Genomic DNA, 14,084 nt, shown 5'->3' with positions numbered 1-14,084 from the left:
CAGCTGGTGAGTCTCTGTCTACATACACACAGAAGAGCAGCTGAGGAAGCAAAGAAACCTCAAAAGTTGTTGGGGAGCTAAGCAGGATCAAGAAAATATCCATCACAACCTAATTTCTGTATGGCTTAAATATTACCAACCATACAAAGATTACTTGGATTTTAAAGTAGTTTTTAAAATTCATCCGGACAATCAATGTCAAGGTCATCCACTGTACACACACATGAATACAATAAGTTTGAGACATTGAAACAGAGACAAAAACAATAATATATACTTTTTTTTTTTTAAGTTAAGCTCTTCACTTGCTAAGGGTGCTGAGAAGATTACAAATTAAAAGGAAAGTTTTACTTTAGAGAAATGAAGCCAAAGGAACAAATAAGAGGTTAAAACTCATACTATCCCAACCCACATATACAGACTCTCTAGACTCCAAAGATGTCAGTTTTCAATATCTGTGATCAACATAGTGCAGACTCAGTTTATGATATTCAGCCAAATTTTCTGAAACATATCTACCATTCATCTCTCTTTAATTAAATATTAATTAGTCTTGAATAATGTACTACAAACTTTGCCAAAAAACAAATAGCTTTCAAAACCAAAAGATCAAGTCAGTAAGAGATTTAACCATTTAAAAACAAGAATGATTTTTTAAATCCATGTTTACTGGTAGTGAAAACTAAGTTTTTGATTAAAAATATAAATACTAATTCCCTAGAACATTAAAAATCATACTTTTAAATTAAAGATAGCTCTACTAACTAGATAACTACTTATACAGTATACACATTTTTGATATCTAAAATGTTCAGGCTTTTTTCTTCTCTGGCTCCTCAATCCTGTAGACAACTATTGCTATTACACATTACTATTTTCCTCCAAAAATGGAATATTCTCATTCCTGAAAAAACCAATAGTCAGGATGACTGGACCCTTATTCAATTTACCTGCAAGACCCATAACTGTTTTTGGTTTGGTTTGAAGTACTTGCACAAAACAGGTTTTTTTTTCAAATTCTCCACTTAGTAGTTTAAAAATGCCAATGCTACATCATTGCTACAGTGTAGTTTGAAACCTAGGACACGTGGTTTAGGTTCCAAGTTATGTGTTCAGTTTTCATTTAATCATTTTTTTAGATAATTTTCTCTAGGTTGTTCAGATATGTTTGATTTTAAAATCGACCTCTCCAGCTCTGAATAATTAAAGAAAAAAAACACATGCTGCTCTTAGCTTAAGTTCCAAACAAACAAAGCTGTGTATGTGGGCCATCTGGTATAACCAGGCACTTCACAACTTTGCATATGTGGCTTGTACTTGGAGCCAGGTTGGTTTGATTTTGATTCCTTAAAATCGGAGTGTGATTATTTTAAAGGGACACAGTCAACTTACCAAAAAATAAACGCAAAGCAAGCGCGCACACACATACACTCTTCCACCCCATGTACTCACCCACCACCAACAAAAAAACACCCCTAAATTGAATAGTGTTTTATTTTAAATCTACTATTGTTACAGTTGCTATAACTAAAATAATTAGAGAAATTAAATATTTCTCCTACTTTTTGTTTCCTCCTTTGTGAGCTTGACTGCACTTTGTGTATAGTCAGTGTCACCTGCCTCTAGGGATGTTTTACACAAGAATGAGGAAAAAAATTAAATATAGGAAAATGTGATTGTAAAACCTTAAAACCGTTGGGGGACTGGGCCAAAAATCTAAAACTATTCAATTTTTTTTTTAAAAATTGGCTGACTGGACACTATCTTTAAATCAAAATGTACAGCATCAGTATAAGCAGAAGTCAGTACGTATGTTAACTGCAGATTTGACTGTAAAGCAAGGCTGGCCTTACATAGGGGTAAACTGAGCAAAAGCCCAGAGATGCTAATATAAACAGGGCGCCTCTGGAGCAGGGGTGCCCCTCCTCCTGCTGCTTTGCCGGCATCTGCAGCCCCGCGGCTCTGCCCCCTGCTTTGGAGCCACCCCTGGCAAACTGCTCCTGGGAGTTTCCCATTTGCTGTATGGGGGAGGGAGAGCGGAGGGTGCTGATGTCAGGGTGTCCCCTGCCTATGTACCCCATCTCCGCAGAGAGAGAGGGTGTGTGTGGGTGGGTGGGTGGAGAGGGCTCACCAAGAGAGGGAGGGAGCTGCTGGCAGCTGCTGCTGTGTCTGAAAGAGCTTTCCTTCAGGCTGGTGAGTGCAGCTCTCTTAAAGGGGCAGCTTGCGGTGTCACACAGTCCACCAGCTCACACACGCTGTCTGTTTCACACTCATCCCGCTAACACATACTTATATTGTTGTTGTTACTTGTTGGTACTTCCTGCAATGCATGTATGTTCTCTGTAATTTTATTCTTTCAAAGTGCTGTTATTTTATTTTTTGACTGGTCTGTGCATTTCATAAATTTTATTTCTCTCTCATGCTTACACTTAATTCTTTGAGTAGTGAGTTCTAAAATACCTAACCTATCCTGGCTGGAGTAATTATCATTATTACTTTTATCATCATATTGTGCTTTGTCATTCGCTATTTAAAGTGGTACAATCAAATAACAGTGTCCTTCTAGAATGTAACTTTAGCTTGTACTAACCTTAGCAGTGCCAGTTTAAAAAACATTAGCTAAACACATAACTTTAGATACTGGGCAGATGAAGGTTGCTTATTTTCAAATTGTATTTTTAGTTATATCTGTTTTTAAAAAAAACACCAAAACCTTAAAATCTGCATGAAAATAAATACAGTTCCAGCTATGATACCAATAGCAATGATGGAGTCAAATGTCAGTGTCTCACATACACGATTGTGATCGGTAAACATAAATGCCAAAATAATTAGAAAAATAAATTTCCTTTCTTAAAATTATGTTTTTAGTGAAAAACAATTGACTGAAATAGAGTAGATAATGACATTAACACAGATTTTAAGCAGATTTTATTTATTTTTATGTATCTAATAAACATAGTGTACAAAGTATCAAATGTGTGTTTCTGATATCTGTGTTAAAGTTCTAGAACTGATACCTCAAGGCTTGGGATTGGGAATATCTTGCTGTATTATCTCCTGATTGTTCTAAATTTACATATAAACTTTAAACGTGGCTTTAATTGGAGAGTGTGTGTGTGTGTGTAATTTTTAATGTATATAACAATTGGATGCAGTGCTCCTGTCAGCTAATTCCTAAGTTGTTATCTGCAAAAAGCCTTAGAGTTTTCAGGTGCCTAAGTAGTCCCTGGAATCATGATTAAAGTTTACTCCCCCGCAAATCTGTAATGGCGCCCGGGGTGAGCCAGGAGGGCCATGGGCTCTGGCAAGATGCAGCCCCTATGTGACAGCACGAAGCCCTCCTTGAGCCACATGCCGAGCAGCAGGCACCACAAGCCACAGCAGCAGCGCAGAAAGTGGCAATACACCATATACCATGCAACCCTTACTTCTGTGCTGGTGATGGCGTTGCCTTCAGAGCTGGGTGCCAGCACCTGCCAGTATCAGGCCGCCCTGCTAGTGCTTAATTTGTGCCAGGGCTGAGCTCTAGCCTCTGGCATCTCTTTCAATACAAATTAAACACTGGGGGAGGCAGCCGGGCCCAGAGGTGATGGGGGAGAGGGGAAGCCCAAGGAGCCCGTGAGGACCAGGAGTGATGGGGTTTGTTTTTTTTCCCCCAAAAAATACTAATTTGCCCAGGGTGCCATTTTCCCTAAGGCTGGCCCTGCTGTAAAGCAATTCAGGCAAAGGATGTACTTGTGGCAATTATATATTTTTTCCTTCAAGTAAGACTAAGGAAATGAAATGAATGGCTGCATTACCTTTTCTACTGCAGTGAGCTGTTGCTGTAATCCTTCACTTTTCCTGCTAGCTTCCTCTGACAGCATTTTGTACTTTTCAATTTGAAACTGTTGAGTACTGACTGTTCGCTGGAGTCTAGCATGTTCTTCCTCAGTTTCTTTAACCCGAGAGTTTAAATGCCGATTCTCATCATCCTGTCAGTCAATAATTCGTAAATTTATAAATCAATGAATGTTTTAAGAATGTGTTAAGATGAGAGAGCATTTTTCCACAACTTAATATGGAGTCATTAGTACATGTTTTTTGCTGATATTGTTGTGATCACTGGTGTCTTAATTTTTAAAAAGTTTTGAAAACAACATTTCTCTCATAAGCAATACCTGATAACTCACAGTGGAGTTCACAATCCAGTTTGGATAACAAAACAAAACAAAAAATATCTTAAATTTTGCTATTAGTCAACATTTCAGTAAATTTTAATTGTTTACCAAATTTTGTCTAGTCTAATTTGTACAATATGCCAAATTAGGTATATGCTTTAAATAAAACTTCAGTAATTTAAGGTTCAAGGCACAGAAGATCACAGCACATTACTGTGATAGCCATCATTAGTTATAGAATAACGTGTATAGTAAAGCCATGCAGATGTTCTACAACACAAATTCAGAATAGTAACATCTGTGAGAATATATATAAACAGATGTTTAAAAAAAAATCTCACTAAGAGAAAGAAAGGGTGGATACTCTGAATTTTCATCACAATTACAAAAAAGTTATCAGTTCCCAACTTTTAGTGAGATCATTGACTTTTGCGTTACAATCACAGCTCATTCTTGGATACCTCAAGTACCCAAATTCATGTTTATTTTAAAATCAAGTGGTACACAGCAACAGCTGAATTTTCATGTCCTATTTACCAAATTACATCCCTATTTTAAATAATGTTATGACTTAGAAATCATTTTTTCCTTTAGAGTATGAAATATCTTGAATATTGTCTTATAAATCAGAGTTAATACAGACAAGTCCAAAGACTTGGGGAAAAAAAATCAAGCCACATCCAAAAGTTTTTGAGGAGAAAGTTTCTTCAACTTTTAAGAGAACAAACCTGCCCCACACCCCTGGAAAAAAAAACAAACATATTAACATAAACCTCCTTTGGAGAAAATCAGCCTTCTGCTATATCCTAAACTTCAACAAACAGTAAAAAATTATACGTTATGATATCCTGTATGCTACTTATACATAGGGTTGCCAGGCGTCCGGTTTACGACCAGAACACCCAGTCAAAAAGAGACCCTAGAGACTCCGGTCGGCACTGCTGACTGGGCCGTTAAAAGTCTGGTCGGCAGCGCAGCGGGACTAAGGCAGGCTCCCTGCTTGCCCTAGCTCTGCGCACCTCATGGAAGCGGACAGCATGTCCCTGCGGAACCACAGCCAATGGGAGCTGCAGGGACAGTGCCTGCGGGCACAGGCAGCGTGCACTATTCAGAACCGCCTGGCCGTGCCTTCACCCAGGGGCTGGACATGCCAGCTATTTCTGTGAGCAGCACGGAGCCAGAGCAGGCAGGGAGTCTGCCTTAGCCCCCCTGCACCGCCGATCGGGACCCGTCTGGCCAGAGCCCACACCCTGAACTCCCTGCCCCAGTTTGGAACCCCCTCGTGCACAGTAACTCCCTCCCACAGCCCATGCCCCAGCCTCCTGCCCCAGCCCTGAGCTCCCTCCTGCACCCAAATTCCCTTCCAGAGCCTGCGGTTAGGGGCTGAGGCTGGGGCCAGGAGCAGAAGACTCAGCTAGGGGCCGAGGCTAGGGGCAGGAGACTCAGCTAGGGGCAGGAGACTATTTCTCTCTCTGCTCAGGGGGAGACCAACCCATGAGAACAATCCTCAATCCACAAATGCCTCCTAGTGTCAAACATCCCAAAGCCATCCCTTATAGAACTATTGCCTGAACCCAGGGCCGCCCAGAGGATTCCGGGGGCCCGGGGTCTTCGGCGGCGGGGGGCCCTTCCATTCCGGGACCCGCCGCCAAAGTGCCCCGAAGACCCGCGGCGGGAGCCCCCCGCCGCCAAATTACCGCCGAAGCGGGACCCGCCGCCCGGTCTTCGGCGGTAATCCGGTGGCGGGGGGGGGGTCCCCGCCGCGGGCCTTCGGGGCACTTCGGCGGCGGGTCCCGGAACAGAAGGGGCCCCCCGCCGCCGAAGACCGGGCTGCGCTTCGACGGCGGCAGGTCCCGCTTCTCCCCCCCCCGCCCCGGGTCCCGCTTCTCCCCCCCGCCGCCGCCACCGCCTGGCCCCGGCCGCCGCTTCTCCCCCCGCCTGCCCGCCCGGCCCCCGCTTCTCCCCCCCCCCCGCCCGGCCCCGGCCCCTCCCCCCGGCCCCGGCCTCTTACCGAGCGCGTCGCCGGCGGGGCCTGAGCTCCGTCCCGCTCAGAGCCGCGTGGTGAGGGGGCGGGGCTGTGAGCTCCACGCCGAGCGGAGCCGTTGGAGCTCCCAGCCCCGCCCCCTCACCACGCGGCTCTGAGCGGGGCGGGGCTCAGGGGCTCGCCAGGAGACTCGGCGCTCGATGCGCCGAGGCTCCAAGAGAGGGGCGGAGGCGGGAGCCTCCGCTCTTCTCTTGGGGGCCCCTGCGGAGCCCGGGGCCCGGGGCAAATTGCCCCCTTTGCCCCCCCCTCTGGGCGGCCCTGCCTGAACCATCTGTTGATCATCATATTGTCTCTCCTTCATTCTCCTCTTCTGAGGAGGGGTAGAATCATGATGAAGGTCACCCGAGCCTCCATTTCTTTAAGCATCTTCCCCAGTCTGGCACAGTCTTCCTTGATGTGTCTCAGTGAGAATCTAGCAGTATCATTTGTTCTCCAGAAGCAGAATCAGTGGATTCTTTCCTGCTCCCATTAGGATTCTCTTCAGTTTCGGGTCCACAGCCCACATATTTGCTCCTGGCAGATAGCACACCCTTGTATTTTCTGGATCAGCTCTGGTGAAAAGCCCACTTGGTTTTCTTAGTAAGGAGTCCTCAGTCAAGTAGACCTATCTCTTCCTGGTGTTGGTGTGATTCTCTGGCCCTTATAGCCCCACCCAGGGCAATATAAAGGTGGTACCACCCCAACCCCCATCAATTCCTTCGCACTGGAATCTAAGACGGGAAACTGATGCAGAGGAGACAGAGGGTGGTTCATGGAATACAGTCTTCACCCACATCCTAAAGAACAGTAACAGTATATTTTTTTCCTTTTAGTGGTTGCAGACATGTATTTCACTTGTCTAGTGGAAAGTGGGGCTCACAGTCTACTGAAATAGTGACTGCAGAACTGCCTTCCCAAAGTTTGTATCTGACTTGATGCAATAGTAATTGCATAATGTTTCTCAAAAGTACGTACAGAAGACTACGTTGCAGCCCTACAAACATCCAATATTGAAACATTGCTGACAAATGCAATCAATCAATTTGGTCTGAGGTCTTGTCGAATTACCCTATAACATCTGTGGGGGCATGGTCTGAGCTACTTCATAAGCTGTAGTAATACAGGAAGTTATCCACCTGGCAACTGTCTGCACAGAGACCACCTGCCCTTCCATCCCATCCACATAAGAGACAAAAAGCCAACTTGATGAATAAATTATTTGGTCTTTTCCTGATAGAACACCATGCACCACCTCACATCTAACATATGAAGCTGTTGTTCATCTGCATGTGAGTGCGGCTTAGGAAATACAGGTAAATAAATAACCTGGTTAAGGTGAAACTAGTCTGGACAAAAACTTTGGATGTAGCCTCAAGAAAACTTTGTCTTAGAAGAACTGTGTATGGGAGGCTTTGCCATAAGGGCCTGCATTTCACTGACTCTTCTTGCGGAAGTCATAGCAACAAGAACAACTGTCTTTTAGGAAAGGAGAGACAATGGATCAAGTTGCTAATGGCTCAAACAAGACCAATGAGGATGGCCAGAATAGCACTCCTCCAAGAAGAGAAAGAGTCTCTCTGAGCATTGGAATGACTGATTAGTTTTTATGAGTTTTCCTCCTCAGGGCACCAAGGGAAGGGGACCGGTGTCGTCTTCTCCAAGAAGAAGAATCTGGATCTGGCAGCCTATCAGGGGTCCGCACCAGCTCAGAAGACTGACAGGCCTGATGATCTGCAAAGGGCCCCAGGGCCAAAACTGAGTTCATGGCATGTTCCATGCGGTGCTATTTTAAACATGAGTCCTGAGCAACCTGAATTCTTTCCGTAAAGAAGCAACAAATGGAGAACTTTTCCTTAACATGCCCCTCTCCAAGGCAGAGCAAACATTACATATGGAAGATCACTTTGGGTGATAGCCACCTGTAGCAGGGTGCTTACCCTGCTCCTGCCCTGAAGGGCTTAAAACAGCCCTGGGGGAAGGTTGTGGCTGGGGCAAGAAGCCTGGGCTGATTGGGGAAAGTATGCTCAGCTGTGGCCATGCTCCAATCAGGCCCAGCTGGCCCCTATAAGAGGCTGTGGGCCAGAAGCCCAAACAGTCTTCCTCTGCCTGTAGAAGGAGAAGGGCCTGGCTGCAGGGAATTGGAGACAAAGTACCTGAGTGGAGCAGGGCTGGGGAAAGGCTGAGGAGCTGGGGAGCTCCAGCCTGGAAAGCCCCAGGCTGCGGCCTAGCAGAAGGCCAAGGAGTACTAGGGGTTGCAGAGAGCAGCCCAGGGGTAGGCAAAGGCAGCAGGTCCAAACCCAATCTTGCCAGTGATGAGTAGGCTGATACTGCAGTCTGCCCCAGGGGGCTAGACGATAACTGGCAGTAGCCTGTTACTGAGGCAAGGTGGGGATAGTGGGTGGGAGTTCCCCAGGGAGGGGAAACCCAGAGAGAAAGGGGTTACTGCCAGGGGGCAGCACCTCAGGTAAAAGGGCACTGGGTCCAGGGAGGGACACGGGGGCCAGAGGACAGGCAGATCACCGGCCTCCAGAGGGCGCTCCAGAACTGGAATGAGCTAATTCCCAGGCGTCACCAGCAGGAGGCACCGCAGGGGTGAGTCCACTCCTTTACAGCACCCCATAAAAAGGACAGTGCTTAAATCCTGGTGAGGGCACAGCATCATGTAGCTATTAGTGCATGAATTACTTCCATTTATAATGTTACAAGTATACTACTAATTAACTATTTACAGATAATCTCACTGTTGTCATCAGAAAGTGTGATGTAAAATCTGTACGGGAAGCTCCAACACAAGCTGTGGGTGGTGAGAAGGAACTGAGGGGGGTCGGAGTGCCACTGACCTTGTATAGCCATAGGAGGGGCTGCTATGAGGGCCAGATAATGCAACCGCCGCCCTGACAGGTACTGCTAAGCAAAGTTCTCCGGCTTCAGTACACTGGGTATGAATGCATCTGAGTGCAATATTTGTCTACAACCAATTGAAGAAGAATCTCAGTTATCACAGCTATCCCAGAATTGCACTGGGAGAGAGGTAATCTCTAAGGTAAACTAGCCCCAAACCATTTAGGGTTTTGCACCTTCCAACACCTTAAATTAGCACCAGAAAGAGGCAGTCAGTCAGTATAGATAACGCAGTACAAGTGTAATATACTCTGTTTTGAAAACTGCTCCTTGCCTATAAATTGGATCACATAGAATATGATGGTTTAAAACATCCTATGATTTTTTTTAAATTATACTTCTAAATCTTTAGACTAAAGATTAAATATCTATGAAACACAGAAAACCATATTCTAGGCTCTGGGCTCATAAAGAGGAAAAATAGTTATGTAGAACTCTCACTGTCCAATAACTGAAGCTATAGCATCCCACTATGTATCCTAATATAGCCGAATTAACAACAGCATTAAATGGAAGGGGAACATATTCAGTCTCTACTGAATAAGAACACTCAATTCTTACCTTTTTACTACATTCACGTACTATACTATCCAGCTCCTCCTGCATAACACGCAGCTTTGCCTTAAGAAATCTGATCTGGGCTTCTGTGAATTTAAATAGTCATATTTAATACCCTTAACTTATAAATACTTCTATGAAATATGACTGATTTTTATTTGCTTTGATTCAAACTGCATCACATTAGGAACAAATTGTTGTCAACTGTAGACTTGTTTACAAAATACACCATACATACTGTTTAATGCAATTATGCAAAAAACTAATTTCCAAATAAAATTTTCATGTAATTTGCTTGTTCTTAGACCAAGTTGTGAATAGCTTTAAAAAAACAAAAACAAAACAAAAAACCCTTAATAAATTCAGCACTCTTAAAACATAAAAAAATAATTGTGGAAATGGCCTCTCTATACTGATCCACAGCACAGGTAGAGATTGGACAGGAAGTGCAAGCTTCCCCAAAACTGTCATGACAATGTGCCTCAAGGAACCACATCTAAAAGTGAGAAAGTAGTGCAGTCTTCATGCAGATTCAGCCCAAAGCCCCTCTGCTGTGACTGACTGCCATTAAGAATGTCTACTGTGAGGGTGGTATCTGTGACAGGGAACTGAACTGAGATCACCAAATCATTTCACATAGGCCAGAACAATAGCTGTTAGATAGTTACTATCATCAATTTTGGCTGGATTTTAAATATGCAAATAGCTCTGTTACATTACTCTTGAGCCATCTAGCTTTCAAGCAGTAAGTGCTGAAGGTTTTTTGTTCAGTTACAGTGAAATTCACCCATCCCTGCTTAAAGCTTGAGTAACTGGCTTTGGTGGAGGTAACTTTGTGGGAGGTGGGTGGATGGAACTGACACCTCAAACCACAAGCAAGCCACTATTCTAGCAGAATGGAACAGACCATTGCCTCTCTGTTATTTACATGAGATTTTTGGGCCAGTGGCTAATCCATTTATTGTGAACCCAGTAACCTCTCTGTCTGTCACCAATGATTCCATCTGTACTGTCCTATTTAGAACATTAACTGCTAAATTCTGGTGTCCAGGAGACATTCAGGCATGTATTCCAACTGTCTGTGGATGATCTGAGAAGCGGAAATCAGTCCAAGGTCTTTTCCAGCCTCCAGATCTGGTTATGGAAACAGTCTCCAATGCTCAAACACAGAGTTCAATCAGTAACACTCTCTCAGGCTAGATAACCATGTGGTGGTAGTTCAAGATGCCTTGTTCCCATTGCCAGACACTAAATTAATCCCTTTCTCCATCCTGAATTTATATAGCAGATGGTTCTAATATTCTCCACAGCACACTTATTTTAGTTGAGAACTCAGGGTTACAAAACAAATAATAGAGATTCACATAGATTCTCCTTGATAGGTATTCCCAAAGTGTCTCATAAAAAACACAGAAGGCCAAAGATCAAGCAACTCCTACCTTGAATCCTCTGTCAAGTACTGATTCTTATCACCATGCAGTTAGACACCAACACCATAGCATTTTGACAATGTAAAACCTCTAACTTCACGCTTCCTTTAACACTATGGGTCTATGTGATGGGGTCTATTGGGCCCTTTGCGGCCTCCGGCTGAGGGCCTCCTGATTCTACCACCCCACCCCAGGAAAGGAGCAGCAAAGATGGATCTCTTAGGCCTGCCTAGGAAAATTGCAGAGAAGTAGCCAATCAGAGTGCAGGAGGCTCAGTTAAAAGTAGCTGTATGGCCTAAGCACGTCAGTGCCTGACTCTGACCAGAGGAGCAAGGAAGGGTGCTCTCTTCTGGAGCTCACGGGAGAACCAGAAAATGGGTTCTGGTGGCACTGGTATTTAATGAGAAAGAAGAGGAGTTGAGAACTTCAGCCCCGAGGTAAGGGTGAAGAGAAAGGGGCTATATGGGAAGAGGCTCAGGGAATAGCAGCAGTGAACAAGAGGCAGTGGTATGTGGCTACTGCTTATAGGCTCCCTGGATGGGGACCCAGAATAGTAAACAAGCCTGGGTTCCCCCACTGGCCACTAAGTGAAGTGGCCAAATCCTCAAGAAGGGGATAAGTTTTGTTTAGAGCCCAAGCAAAGGGCTGGAATTTAAAGGGTTCAGGGACAGGGCTGAAGACCCTGACAAGGGCAGACACACTGTCTGGAGAACTCGTGGTTACCACCCACCCCCAGAAGGGGATTGAAGTTAAGGAGTTACCTGGCTGGAGAGCTGAGACACCAGACAACTGTTGAGGACACAGAGTCTCCAGGGAGAAAGCCCTGGGGGTAGTGCTCCGTAACAACGCAGGGACGGGCTTAAAGCTAGCCCAGAAGGGGCTGAGAACTGCACAGAGACAGGGCCACAGACACCAAAAAGGGCACAGCGATAGTCCTTGTTGGACCTTTGTCACCCGGAAGGGATTAGTCCATTTCAGACTGTGTGTGACTTAGCCAGTGGGTCAGCCCTCCAAAGATGTGCCAGCATAGGTCAACAACTTACAGGTGGCACTGAAAAAGTGCAGGATCACACACAGCTGACAGGAGGTGCCGATGAGAGGTGAGTGCACCCTGTCAGACACCACATAAACCATTTCATAACTCTACCAGCTTGTCATACCACAGCCAAAAAGGCAGATGTGCATCATGCCCTTAGCTTCACTGACAAAATGCTACAATCCCTTCTCACATTCTAGTTATTTCTACACCCACTGTAAAAAACACCATTTGGAGTAAGAAAGGATCCAAAGGTTCGTCACTGAAGCATTGTAGCTAAAACATTACTTCATAAGCTACTTACCCAAGATCCACAGCATGGATCTGATGAAAGGATTTAGTCCTAAAGACAAAGGCTGTGAAAGGATTTTTATCTTATGGAAATACAGCCTTAAAACCAAATCCTGTCCTCAGGTACATATTTGCAGCTCCCAATGAAATTTTAAAAAGTTATGCACTGATCTAAAGTCACAATTTTGTCCTGAATAACTCTCATGATCTCCTTCCAGAAGAGGCTGATGCACTGCTAGATAACAAAGGTAAGCTAGGTTTCCAGTGGAGTGGGGACACCAACCCATTCTTTCCATGTTTATTTGTATGTGACCTGGGAATCCACACAAGAAAAGTCCCATCTTGTTCCCCTCACCCATTCCCCAGAGCAGTAATCTGAACATAATTTAAGATTATAGAACTTTCTCCTATAATCTATACAGAAATGATAAAATATAGGGTTTTTCAGAAGATCCTAACAGTAAGGAACCAAGGATAAGAAAATGCATAGCTATAGGAACCTACCTGTTCCAATTTCATTTCCTACACTTGGAATAATATCATCATCTAGACTTTCAAGCAAGTCTCCTTCCTCCAGTTTTCCTTCAATTTTGCTAATTGTCTTTGCAAGAGAAAAATCTGTGAAGTCCTCCAGGATGGCAACATCATCAGCAGCTTTTATATCAATGCTTCTTAGTTTTGCACTAAAATTCCATAATAAGAAATTTCTAGACTGAAGTTATGGTATTCCAAACAAGCTAAAAAAAATACTTAAATGGCAGTCATTTATAATTGTACAAAACCATTTAGCTATGTGCAGTCTGCTATTACCTTCATCTTTTACATTAGTAAAAAAGATACAAATGCCAAGTTTGTTCCGTTTACCACAAAATCTTTCCTACATTCAAATTAGGTTCCAACTGGTAGCAACAAGTATCATCTACTGGCCTTCATGCCCAAGTCACTATAGAACAGGGATGGGCAAACTTTCTGGCCCGAAGTCACATCTGGGTATGGAAATTGTATGGTGGGCCATGAATGCTCATGAAATCGGGTGTTGGGGTGCAGGCTCTGGGGTGGGGCCAGATATGAGGAGTTAAGGGTGCAGGAGGGGGCTCCTGCCTGGGCAGGGGGTTGGGAGTCAGGGCTCTGGCTGGGGGTGCAGGAGGGTGCTCCGGCTGGGAGGGCGGGAGGGGGGAATCAGGGCTGGGGCAGGGAGTTGGGGTGCAGGAAGGGGTCAGGGGTGCAGGCTCCGGGCAGCGCTTACCTCAAGCAGCTCCCAGAAGCAGTGGTATGTCCCCACTCTGGCTCCTACACAAAGAGACAGACAGGCAGCTCTGCGTGTTGCCTTGTCCGCAGGCACCGCCCCTGCAGCTTTCATTGGCTATGGTTCCTGGTCAATGAGAGCTGCGGGGGCGGGGGTAGCATGCGGAGCCCTTTGGCTGCCCCTATGCATATGAGCCGGAGGGGAGACATGCCACTGCTTCTGGGAGCCGTGCAGAGTGGGGCAAGCCCCTGACCCCACTCCCCGGCTGGAGTGCCAGAGGGGGCAAGCTTCAGATCCCGCTCTCCAGCGGGAACTCGAGGGCCAGATTAAAACATCTGGAGGGCCGGATGCAGCCCCTGGGCCATTGTTTGCTTCGCCCAGGAAGAAATAAAACCCTTTGTTTCAAATTCTGTGTGACAGCCATATTGTGTGCAGA

The 14,084-nt window shown here is 45.1% G+C and overlaps 1 protein-coding gene across 3 annotated transcripts in view; it reads right to left on the bottom strand.

Annotated features, from left to right (window-relative positions):
- TEX9 (testis expressed 9) overlaps positions 1-14,084 on the bottom strand; it is a 46,590-nt gene that overhangs the window by 11,034 nt on the left and 21,472 nt on the right. For all 3 annotated transcript variants that reach the window (XM_044979081.1, XM_044979082.1, XM_044979080.1), the window contains exons 7-9: positions 12,907-13,085; positions 9,649-9,731; positions 3,804-3,977 (exon numbers count right to left, since the gene is read on the bottom strand). In XM_044979081.1, coding sequence (XP_044835016.1) covers positions 3,804-3,977; positions 9,649-9,731; positions 12,907-13,085 — 436 coding nt within the window. The remainder of the gene's footprint in view (positions 1-3,803; positions 3,978-9,648; positions 9,732-12,906; positions 13,086-14,084) is intronic.

This window comes from Mauremys mutica, chromosome 11, assembly GCF_020497125.1.
Source record: "Mauremys mutica isolate MM-2020 ecotype Southern chromosome 11, ASM2049712v1, whole genome shotgun sequence".
NCBI classification, from domain to species: domain Eukaryota; kingdom Metazoa; phylum Chordata; order Testudines; family Geoemydidae; genus Mauremys; species Mauremys mutica.
Note: the sequence above shows the minus strand (reverse complement) of the source record. Positions and strands in the feature narration are given on the sequence as shown.